Raw genomic sequence first — 16,054 nt, 5'->3', positions numbered from 1 at the left:
GAACTGAGCAGCACCCTGGTTTGCAAAGTGCTGGGTGGTCATGAGGCAGTCACAGGGTCTGTACACAAATAGGTGCAGTTTGTTTGCCTCTTTGCTGTATGAAAGCAGTGAATGTATTGCTGCTGCAGAGAGGAAAGAGAACCACACCATCAGGATTGTACTATCTGGCTCAGAGAGCTGTTGTAGTGGAAGAACACATAAAAAATTGTGGGAAATTTTCAGAGTAATTAATGAGACAGAAGATTTCAGAGTTGCTAATATTAAAGTACGACAGACCACATGATACAAGAACTGTGAGTGTCACAGCTTTCAATTGCCAAGTCACACCAGTGCTCTGGAGCAGTGCAATGAAGTCACATTTAATTTAAAAGTTGTAGAAGCACTCTTTACTGAGTTTTTAATGAGGATGCTGGTTTTTAATTGATGCATTGCTCAGCCAACATATGTGCCTTGTTTGAGTAGGTAACAGTACCTAATATTAAATATCTTAAAATGTTTTTTTGAAGGTTCTGGGAGTGCTCTTGCTGACTGATGAATAAATGCTGTGTTCTCTTTCACCTGCAAAACTTACTGTCTTCAGATTCCATTAATTTGTCGTGCCAAACCAACAGTAGTTCATATTCTTGTATTCTTTTGTGGAAAATGAACAAATCAATGTGTTAAAATTGAAACACTCCATGTGTGTGATGTTGAAATTTGCTCTTGTTGCAGATTGACAGGTCACCTTTTATCCTCATGCCAGATTTTATATTGGAGATGTTTGTGTTAATTTTGACAGAACAAAATCAGTCATTGGCTGTCCTGTTACAACATACTGTTTACAAAAATCAAATAACAGTACCAGTATAACAGCAGAGCTGTTACCACAAGTATGATTGTGAGTTTGCAAAAGCACATAAAGCTAAATAATGTAATTAATTAACAGCTGTATTATGCATGTTGGTTTAAGATTTTAGAATCTTGATTCCTTCACGAATTCAATTATATTATGAAGCTCCCTTTGTATTTAGCTTTTAATAGTAACACTTGGGTTTTTATCTGTAATTATGATGGCTTTTATTTCTCACTCCTTTCTGAATAGAAGAGTCAGAAGATATCACTGTCCTCTGACAAACTGGGAGTCATTATTACAACTAAGATAAATAGAAGCCATTATTTAAGCCTAGATAAAGACAGAATTCTATGTAATAGGCCTCCTGCTGAAATATCACTGTTATTTTAAGGTATATGGTGCTTGCATTACATGGAATAAAAACCCCAAATCATAGACTTTGTTCTGGCTTGCTTTGTCTTCCCAGGGAAAACTACCTGCAGTTCAAAGGGCATGCTCCACCTCCTCGCTTGGCCTCTGTTCTTGCTTTCATTCTTGAAGTACTTCAGAGAAGCCAGAGCACTGAACTGTGTGACATAGACTTGGTTCTCCCAGCTGTGTTGAAGTGCTTGGTACTGGTTAATGAGCTGCAAGGTGAGCTGTTTGTTTGCTTTATCTCTCCACTCCTGCAAGATTTCTGCACTGCTGAGCATCTTTCATCCCAGTATTTAAGACTCTCAGATGAGGTGAATAAAACAATCTGGCTGGCTAAACTGGATGAGGCTTTTTTTTTTCATTAGCTGGTCTGGGACTTCTGCCTCTCAGGCAGAGAAGTCCTGCCTCATTTAACTCTCTAATGAACTAATCAACTTCTCAGGAATCTGAAGGCATTTCCTTTTTTCCCCACCCTTCCCATATAATCTCCTCCATTAGCAATTGCGGAATTTTTCTACCACCTAAAGTTTTGAGACCAAATAAGACTAGTGTATGTTTTCCCCACAGAGGCATTATAAATGGATTAAAAGTAGCATGTTGCTCTCTGAAGGTATCTTTCTTTCTTCTTTTAGCATGCTTTGTTTTGTAGCAAGAACATCTTGATTTTTAGCTGCTTAAGGAATGAAGCACTCTCTTCACCTCACCATTGTGTAACAAATGTACCTGAGTTCAAAATTTCCATTTCTTGCTGCTAGAGAGGCATTAAGTAAAATTTGGATTCACCTCTGACTTCTCCTGGGAATTTTCTCCTATAAAGTAGTGTTTGATTCTGATCTATAATACTTTCAGGGACAAGATGTGCTTAGGAAATTGGCTCAGTCATCACCAATTTTCTTCCCCTTTTTGCCATCACACCCATATATGCTAAAAGCTGAGTACCCACCTTGCAATGTACCAGGCAATGAGCTGGAAATCCTGTGTTGCTGTAGCCACCAGCTCCCTGCCTGCCTGGACAGGGTTCTGCCACACCCTTCTAGAAAAGTCCTTGCAGCTCAGTTCCATCTTTATAAAGGAAGAGATGTATCTTGCAACTTGGGTATTTATTTGGAAACAATTATTGAGAAAATAGTGGGGGAGGTTGTTGGGTTTTTTAGGGTTTTTTTTTCCCTTAAAAAACAGTTAGGGTACATTTCAGAACAATCTCTACCATTGAAATTATGGAGTAGATCCACACAGCTTCGAGCAGGATATAATGCTGTGACTACCTTTCTTTTGAATCAAATAGGAATGCTTAAAGAATATAAACAGAACTTATATTTAAATAAAACCTCTGTTTCCTCTAAATGTATATCTCTTGGCTTTAACTTTAAAAAAAACATTGTGTATTTAAAAATCTGTTTAAAGGATAATGGTGGTGAAAACAAGACTTTTGCATAAACCCATGACTCATTCTGTTCTTTATAGCCAATCTAAGTGCTCTCACAATCATTTCACTTGCAACAAAGATAGATTAAACCTTTTTTTTCTCATTTAAAGATTTTTGTCTTCATGAAAGACATTCTCCAGATGGTCAGTTCAAGAGCTCTGTGTGAATCTTGTGATTTTTCTTTTGCAGTTAAAAAAATATCTACAGACATTGTACAGTACATGATAGAAGGCTGCCAAGCAGGGTCAGGAGGAGAACATGCCACCCAGCTGACTTCTGTATTTAGGTAACCAGAAAATATGCCAACTGGCAGGAAAGCTGCTGGAAGCCAATTGACAGCAAACATGTTTTCTTAAAATAACTAATTATCCTAGCAGGCTGCATTGTTGTTGTTTATGGTATTTTAGTAATGGTACTTTTGGCACTGGATTTGAACGCAGCTTTGCCAAAAAGCCAGAGCAGAAAAATAGAAGTGAGAGGCATACCTGCTTCCTCATGAATGAGGTACTATTTTGATAGGCATATAGTTTTTCCTGCGATGGGAAAATCTCCTTGGAAAAACTCCTTGGGATTGCTGATGGTGCTGTGAAAGATGTGTGTGCCTAATCTGAAGTGCAGCTAATATTCATATAACAAGCTTAGCTTTTTTTTTATTTGATTTTGTGACAATATAATAGATTATTATAATGTAAATTATCCTTATTTCATAGCTCTGCAAAATGAATCCTGTATCTTGCATGGCTGCAGTAGAAGAGCTGCATGACCTGGTACTCAAAAGACATTCTGCAGACCTTAAGCACTGCTGCTGTATTGGGCTTAGGTCTAGGTGAAAGCCTTGAGAGAGACTCACTGAAAAAAGAATGGGTGTTTGTGGGAATGCCAGTCTATATGTGATACATCAATTTCATTGGATGTGTCATCCTTAGGGTGCTAAGGATGTAATCCGTGAGCCTTCAAGTCCTCAGGTCCTCAGGATGGCAAATGGATGTGCTTCCATCTTATTATCTGCCCTATTTAAGATCCAGGGGAGCTTTTTAAGAAATGCCAACATTGTTCTGCAAATTTGAATCAAAACTCTTGTTTTGTTAGTCTTTTTATTACAATTATTATTTATTAAACAAGAAATATATGGTTTAGTTTCACACGCATTCACACACATTACGAGAAAGGCAGTCCTGGTGAAACAGCAGCAGAATCTGACAAATTACTTGAAAATAAATGTGTGGAATTTTTAGCATTAGGCTTCAAAACCATCATTTGTTTAGAGAAAGTTTTCCAAGTAGAGTATTCCAGTGTAACAATATGAAAATTGCTATGCAGCCAGACTGTTCTGATTAGACTCTACAGTTGTTTGCATATTCTCTGCATCTAGTTTTGACCCTGCATTAAATGCTCCTGTATCCCCCTCAGGCAGTTTATCCAGGACTACACTGCTGTCTATGATCACCGGGTTTTCAGCATCCTGGAAACAGTGGCAGTCTTGGATCAGACTTTAGTTACCAGCCTGATTCCCACAATCACACAGTCTCTGAAGGATTCCGAGCACAAACAAGGCCTTGGAAGAAATGCTGCACAGAGGTTTGATTTTCATTCAATATTATTTTTTACAATGAATAGAAGAGGTTTATTCTGTTGAAAGAAAGCCATGTTAAGACAGCAGCACAGACTCTCAAAAATGAGTGATTTTTAAGTGTTTTCAGCCAGAAATCTCTCTTAACTCAAGCCTTTCATAGTTTTAAGCCATCTATATTTGCTAAATATTTCCAGAGATGTTTTGATACTAGGATCCACAGACCAGAGTAGAATTTTTGTGAAGCCAGGTTGTCTCTACAATGTATGTTGCAAAACAGAATTGGGAATTCCTTACCCAAAGAATTTTCCTGTTAGTCCCTGTTTTAGAGGACTTTATGGGTCATCTGTGAAATTATACTATAGTCAGGTATGGTCTGAGACGCTTGGAAAATAAATACCCCCAACTTAATATCAAGAGCTCTCTCATAATCTAAACTTAGAAGAGTTGTGGGTGTCCAGGATAGGTTGGCTCCAATAGGCACAGCAGGCTCACACTTCCTCTGTTTGCCCCCCAAGAACTCAGGACAGAAATATTTGGCACGTGGATCCATCTGGCCCAAGGAGAAAGTGGCACAGGAGGGGAGCAGCTCTACAGGGAATGGTGGTGCCTGGGTGCAGATGCAGCACTGACCTTTTAGCATCTATGCAAGTACTGCTACAAAACTCCAGGAAGCTCTGCCTCATGTAGCACCTGAGCTAAAAGGGCTCCTCCTGTGAGTGCTGCTCACTGGAAGGCTGCCCATGACCCTCCTGTGGTCTGGGCAGGGAACTGGCCCCAGTGTTAGCATTGCTACACATCCTGGGACTACGCAAAGGGGAGAATCCACTCATGCCTCACACTGGGGAAGTTTTGAGGTGTGTGTTGGCAGGGCCTGGGCTATAAGAAATCCAAAAGACAAGAGTTGTGCAAGAATAACTCGTGAGACACTGAAGGATACTCACAGGATAGTCATCTATCATTTAATGAAAAATGTATTTAATTCATTTGTGATTATATTACGCACTTTTTACTATCCACTACCAACAACTGCATTTGCTTTTATTTAAGAGAATTTGCCCAGGATCAGCCTGATTTACCGTTATATGAAGGATTTCCACACGACCTGCTTTTCATTCTTTGATAATGTGTTCCATAGCTAAAATTTCTGCTTGTTTTTCTTTTGTTAAATACCGTTAATATTGTAACATTCATCCCATTATCTACAAAATGCTGAAAGCACGCAGGTTGTTTGAGCTTCCTGAAATACATGCTTGGAGATTACTGAAGAGCTACATTTCCTTTATGCTCATCACTTAAACCATATGTATTATCTAATCTGTTGCTGATGTTTTCTATTAGTAATTTGTATTTAGAATGTGCTCCATTACCCAGCAGCCTAAGGTGATCCATGAGCATTTTATTGTAAGAACACTAATTTTCTCTCTTCAAAAACACCTGATTTTTCTCTCTTTGGTCCTAGACTCTAAATAACATGATATTAACATATTCAGTGCAATTACTGTAGACATTCAAGTGCAAATCTGTATCTGTAAAAGAAGGTTCAGAAGTTGCATTAAATGCTTATAGTAGTGATGTCCAGTGTTGTAATTGCAAGGAACTAGTATGAAAACTGCAGTTTTGTTTGCTCAAGTTAATATTTCATGACAAAAATAGATAATTAGAAAAGACCTAAATGTCAGAGGCAATACTTTAACAATAATTACATTGTTTGGGTTGGAGAGTATTAGAATGAACTTAAGGTGAAAAGTGTCACCAACACATATGCACTCTTCTGCAAAATCCACTTGAGTGACAGTTCCCTTCTGAATTCCAGGTTTATTTTAAAACAGTCATTGTCCTTGGTTGAGGATGGTGGTCTGAATCTGGTTCAGTCAGTTCAGTTCAGCTTGGGCTGCACCCAAGTGCGAGAGTCTCACATCACTGTGCTGGGGTGAGAGTCACAGGGATTGCTTAGGCAGGAATGAGAGAGCAAACATCATCAAGTCTGAATGCTGGTATTATCTAGGCCTTGGAAACTCCTATTTTTAAATAAGGAACTTGTATTTCACGGCAGTTTACTAAACAAGTAGGCTTCTAAGCAGCTCCACTACACTTCTAGCTGTAAACAGTGCAGTCCCTATTCTTCCTCTGATCTGGCCATGCTAAAGAGTCACAGCAAAAAAGCAGATGAATAGGTGGGGGGAAGTTAAAATGTTTTAATATCTCAGTATCTAAACAATGTGTTTGGGAATTACACACTTTAACTCCTAGAAGGTGTGAGATTATTAAAGTAACATGTTGTATGTTTTGGTTTTTTTCCCCCAACAGAGAAGCCTATAAGAGACTCTTATCACACCTTGCAGAGGCTGGACAAAATGAGATACAAAACCTGGAAAATGAGACAGATCAATAATGTGCTGGTGATTAATCCTTTCCTCTTGGACGTTATGACATTGTTGGTACTTAAAACTACAGATTACGATACACTAGACAAGTTCTTCGTCTTTACAATGGAAATACATGTGTCAATTTTTGTGGTTGCTTTTTCCCCAATTTATGTATTAATTAAAAAAAAAAAAAAAAAAAAAAAAAAAACAAAACTTTGGTATTGTACTATTGTCATGCATTTGAAGATTGACTCAATATCCTGATGAAAAGCAATAGAACAATTGAAAGCTAATTTATTACAGATTCAAATATCTGTATGAACAGAGCCTGTATTGCAACACACAAGACCAGATTTCAAAGAATTTCACAACTTGGTTCACATTGAATGAGACCTGTCCTTCTTAATAGTGTACATTTGAAAATCTTATTCAGTCTGTTCTTAAGAAAATCATAATTTTGTAATTTCTAATTTATTATTTTAGTAGAATGGGAAGAACGTGTGCTCTCTAGTACTCAGCTTGTTGAATGCAGTGCATTCACCAGGGGTTGTGCCAATGTGATAAAGCTTGTGTTAAGAGAGAGCATTTTTTTAATATGTTTATGTTGCACAGAATGTATATAGCTGTCTTTAACTTCCATCTGTATTAAAACATTTCAGTATTTCATATTCCATTGTAAAACCTCTCTGTTTTCTTTTTGGTTAAATAAGAAAGGGCAGGTTTAGATTTCCTGTTCCCTTCCTTTTCCATGCTATGTTCTTAAAATTGATCTGTACTTTCTGGGGGTCCCAATGGTCTTTTAATTAAGTCATGACATTATTAGTTATCCACTTATACTAAGTGTGAAAGGTGGGAGGGAAAAAGAAGAGAGGACAGACTTCTAATTAAAATACTCATAATTTGATGGTAGGCTAGTAATTATTCCTGTTTGCTGGGAAAGTTGGATCTTTCAAATCTTTTGCTGTGTTATGGGTCTTTCCAGGGTGGATCTAGCTCTGCAACTTTTTCTACGTTTTTTTTTTGCTAAAGTGCTCAGGAAACTTTCGTTTAATGGCTGTGGTATCTACACTTTTCACTTCTCTCAATAATCTGAAGCTTTCTGAAAATTTCTGAAGCTACTTACTGGACTTTGGAGTGGGTTTGCCATTAATGGCAACACCAGTGAGCAGGCTCTTACTTTTAAAGTTATTCACATTTTAATTTTACAATGTTAACAGGAAGGAAAAATTATTTTTATGTCTAATAGCTCCACAAAAATCCCTAAAATCTTGTTCAGAGCAGCCTCTCTTTCGTTACAGTAATCTTATCAAGTTGAACTAGATAATCTGCTTGACTAAATCGGCTATCGGTACTTCAGATAATGCAGTAACTAAAAGCCTCTTTAGGCTACTTAATAGTGCAGAACATGGAGGTTCTTTTCATTATGAAAGTAACTTATTGAACTTGCATTGTAGCTTCTTGTAAGCTTATGTACCTGGGAGTTTTATTCATCCCAGGAGGATTCTGCTTCTGAAAAGCTTTTTTGAAAAAAATTAAAAACACCCCTCTCCAGGAGAAATTAATTGAGATGCCTTTTGAAATTTGAGTCCTACCACACAGTAGATCCCAGAACAGATGTCTGACTGTAGTATTACTTCCTGAAAGTAAAAAATGTGATTTTGAAGGATAGCACAGATATTACAATGAAGCACTTAATGATGTGTTTAGTAGGTTATTAAAGACATATTTAATATGCTATCTGTAGTGGCTGGAAGTTTCAGAAAAAGCAACAGGACTTTATGTAAAAGCATAGCAGCTCCTGGCACATGAGAAATTAATTTAAACACTTCGGAAACTATCATTCTTCTTTGTCACAATGTTAATACAAACAGAAACAAGACATTTTGCATCACAGTCATCAACCAGTGCCAAATGGGCAATCTGATGGGTGGTATGGGCATTTGCAGATGTGACTGATAGTACCAATATTAATGAGAGGAAGACTTGCAGAATGCTAGTTTATGGTGACCTACTAAGCATACACCAAACAGCAGTCCAAAACCAGTCAGGAGGAATGAAGAAAATGCTGGTTTAAACTAAAATATAGAAAAACCGAATAGCTAAAATATATATATATATATATCTTATTAGATGCTGTCTGTAAAGAGGCTTCTTAAGGCAATGAACATTATTTAAATTGAACCTTTCTATAGTATTTTACACTGAAAAGGTTGATTTACAAAGGGTAGATTCAGACTAGATATATGAAAGAATTTTTTTTTTTTATTATGAGGATGGTGAAACACTGGGAGAGGTTTCTCAGAGAGCTGGTAGACACACTGTCCCTGGAACCATTAAAGGTCAGGTAAGATGAGGTTCTAAGCAACCTCACTCATTTGAAGATTGCTACTTATTGTAGGGATGTTTTACTTAGAGGATGGCAAGAGTGTCTCCCAGTACGTTGTTTAAAAGTACCACTGCTGCATGGATGAACATTGCCTGCAGCTGTAAATTCTGCAACGGATGGTGAAAAGTCCTGAAAATAAAATTGTAGCTAGAGTACCTAATTCAGAGAAATTTCATCACTCAAACACATCTATATGATGAAAAATTTATAGTATTAAGCTATATTTAATGTTGTGATGGTTTAACCCCAGCCAGCAGCCAAGCCCCACACAGCTGCTCCCCCACCAGTGGGACAGGGAGAGAATTGAAAGGGTAAAAGGTAGGAAACTCCTTGGTTGAGACAAAGACAGTTTAATGGGGAAAGCAAAAGCCATAAATAGGAATTGCATGCAAATAAAGCAAAGCAAGGAATAAATTCACTGCTTCCCCAGGGCAGGCAGGTGCTCAGCCATCTCCAGGACAGCAGGGCCCCATGACACATAACAGTGTAGCACCATAACAGGGGAAGATGAACACCATCACTCCAAACGTGTCTTCCTTCTTCCCCCACTTTACGTACTGAGCATGATGTCACATGCTCTGGAATGTCCCTTTGGTCAGTTTGGGTCACCTGTCCCAGCTGTGTCTCCTCCCAGCCTCCCAAGCATCTCCCTAGCGTGGCGGTATGAGAAGCAGGAAAGGCCTTGGCTCTGTAAGCCCTGCTCAGCAATAACAAAAACATCTCTTATGAAGAAGAAACTTGAGTGAAGAAAATTAACTCCACCCCAGCCAAAACTAGCAGACATCTAATTTATTACTCATAACTATAGAATCACTGTTTGTCAGTGGCGTTTTAACAAAATTTTAAATTTCAGTATGCTTTTTCTTGCCCTCAGTCTGTGACCAGAATGTCCTTTCATTTGGAAATGCTAATACTGTTGATGGGAGACCTGTCTGAAAATGAGCCATCATGATCCTTGCTGGAATTTTCCACACTGATCTCCTTGGCCAGAGTACAGTTCCCAGGATATAAGAGGATGTGTTGTGATGGTTTAACCATCACAACACACATTTTTGCAATGTGTGTGTAGGATATACTAAGTAGCCTTTTTTTCTGCAATGCATAGAATTGAGATCTAAATAGACAGTATTTAATCTTTATATTTTCCCTATTCCAGAATTCAGGATACCAATCACCTCTGACCCATTATCACCTTGTGATATGAAACACATGTCCAGCACATGATGAACAATGGCAGGCAGAGGGAAGACTGGCTTATCTTTTCTTTAGTAACCTTAACAAGATAACATGAAAAAAATACCTTCTGTTCAGAATTCACATGACTTTCTTTAGTCCAACAAAGCTGTCCCTCCGTTTCATAAGAATTTTACATTTGTTATTGTTATTGAAGAGCTGAAACATCCTGATTTTAATTACTCTTTGCTCTCATTTTCAATGGGGAAAAAAAAGGTGGGGGGGAGGGTATGTGTTTTAGTAAAAAAGAGGTTCTGAAATAGAAAAGTTCATATCTTTTATACTGGAATAGAGCAGCAGACCCATGGAAAGAATAAGGTCCTGGCCTATCTGTTGTAATTGGACAGAAGAGGAGCTGCCAATAGCATAAACTGCTTGCTCATCTAAGGAACTTTGATAACTCTGCACTTAAATGCAATATAGTTCCCTCAGGAAACAAAAAAAGGGATTTTACTGCACTCTGGTTTTCCTTCTTTCAGAAGCCTTTTGAAAATTAGGTATGCAATGGGTATTTCCAGTTTAATTATATTTTAGAATTTTTAACTATTACTTAAAACCCAAATTCAGTGTAATCAGCCCATCTGTTAGTAATGGTTATAAAATTATGCTGAAGATTAAAAATCTGATGCAGTGTCAATATGTCCTAGCATAATTAAGCTTGTTTTATGATGAATGACTAGGATATGGCTTTTGTCTACTTGAGCAGCTTTAAAGTGGTAAACCTTTTGCAAGCCTAATGTACAAAGCGCAAAGGTATGTACGTAACAACAACAACAAAAAAAAGCAAAAGCTCAGATCCTCTATTCCTAGATGTGGTATCTTTACAGGCCTTTAGAAATGCCAGCAGAGTAATTCCACATTACAACCAAATTCACTGCATTTGTCAGTCCATCAAACTATCTTGGCTCTACCCTTCTTCTTGCAGAATGACACTAAAACAGGCATTAAAAATGCAAATTTGCTAAATTCATTATTTGTTTTAGAAAGGCCCAGCATGACCTGCATAGGCACCGGTGGAAAAATTAGCACAGCATTTGCTTACATGAATTGAGGGTATTGCTAAAAATACTTATTTTGTTCTTCAGTACTTGAAGCATTGCGTTTTTAGCATTTTAATTCTGGCATTTCTGTGAAACTGCTATATATAAAATCATCTCTATTGGAAAACCATTCTTTATGTGGACACTTTATCCCTTTATAAAGTGTCCTTGGGAGGGGGGAAACCCCTTCATTTTGCAAAAAATAGAACTGCATAAATCCTTTATACACAGTCTATGTGATAAACTTCTTGCAGTCTTCCTCCCCTACAAACTCTGTCTGCAGATGAAGTGTTTTAACCTTGCCCTCTTAATTTATTCTACATTTTAATTCTCAATAAACAGATGCCGCCTCTTTTCGCGCCTGTTTCCACATTGTTCCACATTCTGCCTGGGTTGTTTCTGCATGTGTGAATATTCAATTATCTGTTTCTCCACGATTCTGCAAGTGATGTACTAAATGTCTGTACAGGTTTGGGGGAGGGTAACTGGGGAAGGCAAAATTTAGATGAAAAAGAGTTACAGAAGTTTCAGCTCTTCTGAAAGTAAGGAACTTGGCTCAAAAGCTGCTAAACTAAGAAGAAAATCATAAGCCACAACTAGAAGGCAAAGGATTACAAAAACATTACTGTACAGAAGCAGAACTGCCGCACACTGGCTTATCAAGTGTGAGTGTTCCTTTAGTCAGCACTTGGGTGTGAAATGCTCAAAAGACACCGAAGTGGCAGAAGAGGCTGTGGTGCTGCTGCTGCTTGTGAAGTATATATATTCATATACTTTAATTAAAGCTATATAAAGGATAGAATATTATTCTTTATGGGTGTGGCCTGAAAAAGATCAGAGTACAGCTCTTCAAGATCTTATGGCCCAAAAGTTTTAGGTGCAGATATAAATAGCCTTAATGTGTAAATCTAAGGAATTCAGGGCATAGAACTGCACCCTCTTCCAAACAGGAGTCAGTGACTGCTGCATTATTCACTGGTAAGGACAGCTCTTTCCCTGAAGCAGTAGTGAGTTCTCACTGGTTGTAACTTGGCCCCTTACCTTGCGCACTCCTAGCTGGATAAATTACTTGTGCTGGCATCTGCTCTCCCACTGTGATGATCAGACTGTGACAAAAGAACCAGCAAGCATGGAAATAATATTCTTGTTCTGGACAGCTTTAAGGCTGTGTGGGAAAACTGAGCTAAACTGTGCCAGAGTACCAAAACCAATAGGCTGGATAGGGACGAAAGTTGGGTTCAGAGTTGTATGTCTGCCTAAAATAGTACAAAATTTAGAACATCACAGGTGGATCAGGAGGTCATGCACAGGATTCTGTAACCATGGCAGTTTTAGAAGCCAGAGACATTCAATGGAAGGATGGCAGAGCGAGGACAGGATGATTCAGAAACTTCAGCTCCCCAGGCAGCCTTTGCAGGAGTCCTGCACAGCTGCAGGTGGCAGGTGAAGCCAGCCTTGCTCTCCCATCCTCGCTCCTTCCAGCTGAGACCCCTCAGCCACAGCAGGGTGCTCTCTGCCTGCTCTTTGCGTCCACACTCCTCCCTTTTCTTACCTGGTAATAATTAACGGGGTTCTGCTCATCGGGCAAGGGCTATGAGGCATTTTCTGACTTCAGGTGCAGCAAAGCACCCTCCATCTGTCCTGTAACAAAAGCAGAAAGACCCAGATAGGAAAGTGTGACACAAAAACCTAAATGACTAAGGTTGCTGTGAAAGACCTCTGTAATCAGTGGAGCCTGATGATTAAGAGCCAGAGCAGGATCCTGACACTAATAGGAGCATATGTGTTGTCCTGAGGCTCTGTGGCAGAGGTACCCCTAACCAATATAATGCAATTGCACAGCTGTTTAAAACTGCCATTCACAGTGCAGACAATTGGTGACAACAACCAGAGCAGTAGAAGTGTCTAAAGGGTAGAACAAACATGATAAACAACTTTCTTGCCTTTCAGACCTTGAACCAAGAGGCACATGCTGCTCTGCATAAGGAAGCTGCTCCCCTCTGCTTCTCATACCCAGGCCACTGCTGCCCCTTTCTGCCGCTGCTCAGCAGTCATCCTGATCCATCCTAATCCCTCCCCCTGCTCTCCAGAAGCAGCAGTTTAGAAATGATTCCATAGCTACAGCTGTGGTAAGCTATGAGACTTAGGAATAAAAGTCTCCAAACTGAGACATAGAAAACACACTTTGCACAATTGTCCAGAAGTGCCCTGGGCTTTACAAACAGGAATTGTCAGTTCTGCCCCCAAAACACAAGCAGATGACTCACCTAGTGTGGTACCTCCAGGATGAGACTCAAAGCCCCTGCACACCTTTTGATTATTTTAGCCACCCTTCTCTTGAAAACGAGACATATACTCCATTTTTGTCCCTGAAAACCACACCTAAGTCAAAGTTTGTATACTTGCCTGGCTTGGACCCTGCAGCCCACAAAGGAAAACAATTTCTGTAAATGGACTGTTCAGAGAGTTGTCCCTTGCATGCAGATTTCCAGGAGATCAAACAAATTAAATCAAGAAATTAAAACGTGTCTTGATGTACAGCCTATCCAGCTCCCACGCAGCATAGAGCAAAGTCCTGCCTAGATATAGGTGTGCTTTTTGCACAGAGGGAGATGCTGTTAGCAGCTCGAGCCAGTGTGCCAGGCAAAGACTGTGCAGCTGCAGCTCTGCTCGAGGCAAGGAAAGTGAGGAAGCTCAGCAAAAAAAAAAAACAACAAAAAAAAAAAAAAAAAAACCCAAAACCCAACCAAAAGCAACAAAAACCCAACCATAAAACATTCTAGCCTGAAAAGTACAGAAAAGGAAAGGTGACGTTCCTCCAGTATACTGCCCAGCAGGAGACAGAAATGATAATAAAGTTAACTCCCTGTAATCAGACCCTTAAAAGATAGTTTTGATTAGAAAGCACTGCTCACTGGACAAAGTCAAACCTGTTCCTGTCCAGCAGGCACGGGCTACTGCTGCAGCACATTCCACATGTGGCATTAGCAGGAGCATCAGCAGGAATTTGATAGGTCTGCTCAGGCAGCACAGTGGCAGGGAGTTGATCAGTAGGTAAGGCAGAGAAGTGCAGAGTATCCATAAATCAGAAATAGAGAAAGATTTAATTACATGCTTGGTTAATATTTACAAACATTGACATTTTTGTTCAATATGTAAATAAAACACAGAGATAAGAGACAGGGACTGCAGTAGCCAAGCAAAGCCAAAATACACCAGGTTAGAGTATTTGCTGTGAGCTGGCATATGCCTGGAGAGTGGAATGGAGACACGCTATATAAACTGAAAGAATAAATAAATAAATATTGACATTGTTCTACACCTGTTTAGCCTCTGGAGACCAGTGATTTGTGGGACCATATGTTGGACAAAATGAGACTGTTCATTGATAATTGTAAATGTGGTGACCCCTTGCAAACTGGATATTAAAAATATTAAGTAAATGGCACATTTTAATTATATAGTAAAGAGGCTGATCTCCACCATTAAAAGACTGCAGCTGTCAGGCAGAATTGATCATATGACAGAAGGTAACATTTATTTGGTAAGTAGACCTTGGTAAATGACATCCCAAACAATCTTTAGATTCTCAGACAAACACATTCAGTTCAGACTTGAGTTTAACCGTGAGGCTTCATTTTCTTTGCCTTTCAGCTGAGACAATTTTTATCTGTTCCTCATATCCTATAGGGCTTGTTTTCTTATTTTTGTTTTAATCTGTTTTGAAGTATTTAAATTTCAAATGAAGTATTATTAAATGAGAAACTGTAAACGATGGAGTTCAAAATTGGAAGTCAACACATTTGTTATTCTTTTTGCCAAAGGTATTGAGTAAGTTGCATAATTAGCACAGTATTATATCATCTTTGTCAACATAAACAGAGCTTTTTTATTGTCTTTGAAAGCGCCACTGGTGAGCAACTGAATGTGCAGACTCCAAAGAGCAGCGGCCCAGGAAGAGCTGAGAGCATCCACAATGCCTGACTAAGTTGCATAAGGAAATGAAGAGGACACGTAGCAAGTGGTCATCGCAGAAATGCACAACGCGCTCACGCATCTGCTGCTGCGCCTGAGGCCGAGGAGAGAAACCGCACGCAGGCTTTGGAACTTCCTGCCTGCCTGCTGTGAGCTGAATTTAAGACAAATGTGTAATGGTAAAGCAGCAGCCCAAGTGGATTGATTCTTCTCACTGACCCAGAGAAACCCTTCTATACACAGGGTTTGATGTTTTCCTCTTCCACTTCCAATTCCGTGAAGCGCAAGGAATGTGTCACATCGTGCCGATCCTGTGGTGAGGCACTTGCAGAGTCTGAAGGTTGGGGCATGTGAAATAAGGAGCTGGAAGAAAGCAGGCTGCTATTCCATTGGAAGCAAAGGGGAGCGTAGGCCCATAGAATACCTCTTCCTTCCCCTCCTTGCTAACATCCAGCACCTGCATGGCAAAGCATACAAAATATTTTTGGGATCACAGAAGAAAGCTGAAACAAATTTGCTGGCGCCCACCTCATGTATTTACTATTAATCCCAGCGGAAAAGGTAGCTTAAGATAATTTTTAGATTATTTATGGATCTGGTGATCCATTTGCTGTTCTCATCACCCAACCCAAAACCTGAGTGCTCAGGCACTCGGGAGCAAACAATGACATTGGATCCTGCTTTCTGGCAGGAGAATGTGCAGCCATGCAAGTGGATTACTCTGCAGAGTAGAAGGGCTCTTGTTAGCACAGAGTAGAAATCGTTTGTCAGCTCCAAGGTATTTAGGGGGCACAGAAGCTCTATGGAAG

The 16,054-nt window shown here is 39.3% G+C and overlaps 2 protein-coding genes across 3 annotated transcripts in view; one reads left to right on the top strand and one right to left on the bottom strand.

The window, feature by feature from the left end:
- The window catches only part of MMS22L (MMS22 like, DNA repair protein), an 88,865-nt gene extending 81,583 nt beyond the window's left edge, over window positions 1-7,282 (top strand). The window contains exons 22-25 of the mRNA XM_041478085.1: window positions 1,299-1,465; window positions 2,862-2,958; window positions 4,083-4,250; window positions 6,553-7,282. Coding sequence (XP_041334019.1) covers window positions 1,299-1,465; window positions 2,862-2,958; window positions 4,083-4,250; window positions 6,553-6,637 — 517 coding nt within the window. The 3' untranslated portion in view covers window positions 6,638-7,282. The remainder of the gene's footprint in view (window positions 1-1,298; window positions 1,466-2,861; window positions 2,959-4,082; window positions 4,251-6,552) is intronic.
- Window positions 7,283-14,786: 7,504 nt separating this feature from the next.
- KLHL32 (kelch like family member 32) overlaps window positions 14,787-16,054 on the bottom strand; it is a 119,291-nt gene continuing 118,023 nt past the window's right edge. For both annotated transcript variants that reach the window (XM_041478196.1, XM_041478197.1), the window contains exon 11: window positions 14,787-15,702. In XM_041478196.1, the coding sequence (XP_041334130.1) occupies window positions 15,541-15,702 (162 nt within the window). In that variant the 3' untranslated portion in view covers window positions 14,787-15,540. The remainder of the gene's footprint in view (window positions 15,703-16,054) is intronic.

Source organism: Pyrgilauda ruficollis, unplaced genomic scaffold, assembly GCF_017590135.1.
Source record: "Pyrgilauda ruficollis isolate IOZ18807 unplaced genomic scaffold, ASM1759013v1 scaffold43, whole genome shotgun sequence".
NCBI classification, from domain to species: Eukaryota; Metazoa; Chordata; class Aves; order Passeriformes; family Passeridae; genus Pyrgilauda; species Pyrgilauda ruficollis.
This window is presented reverse-complemented; position numbering and strand designations above follow the sequence as displayed.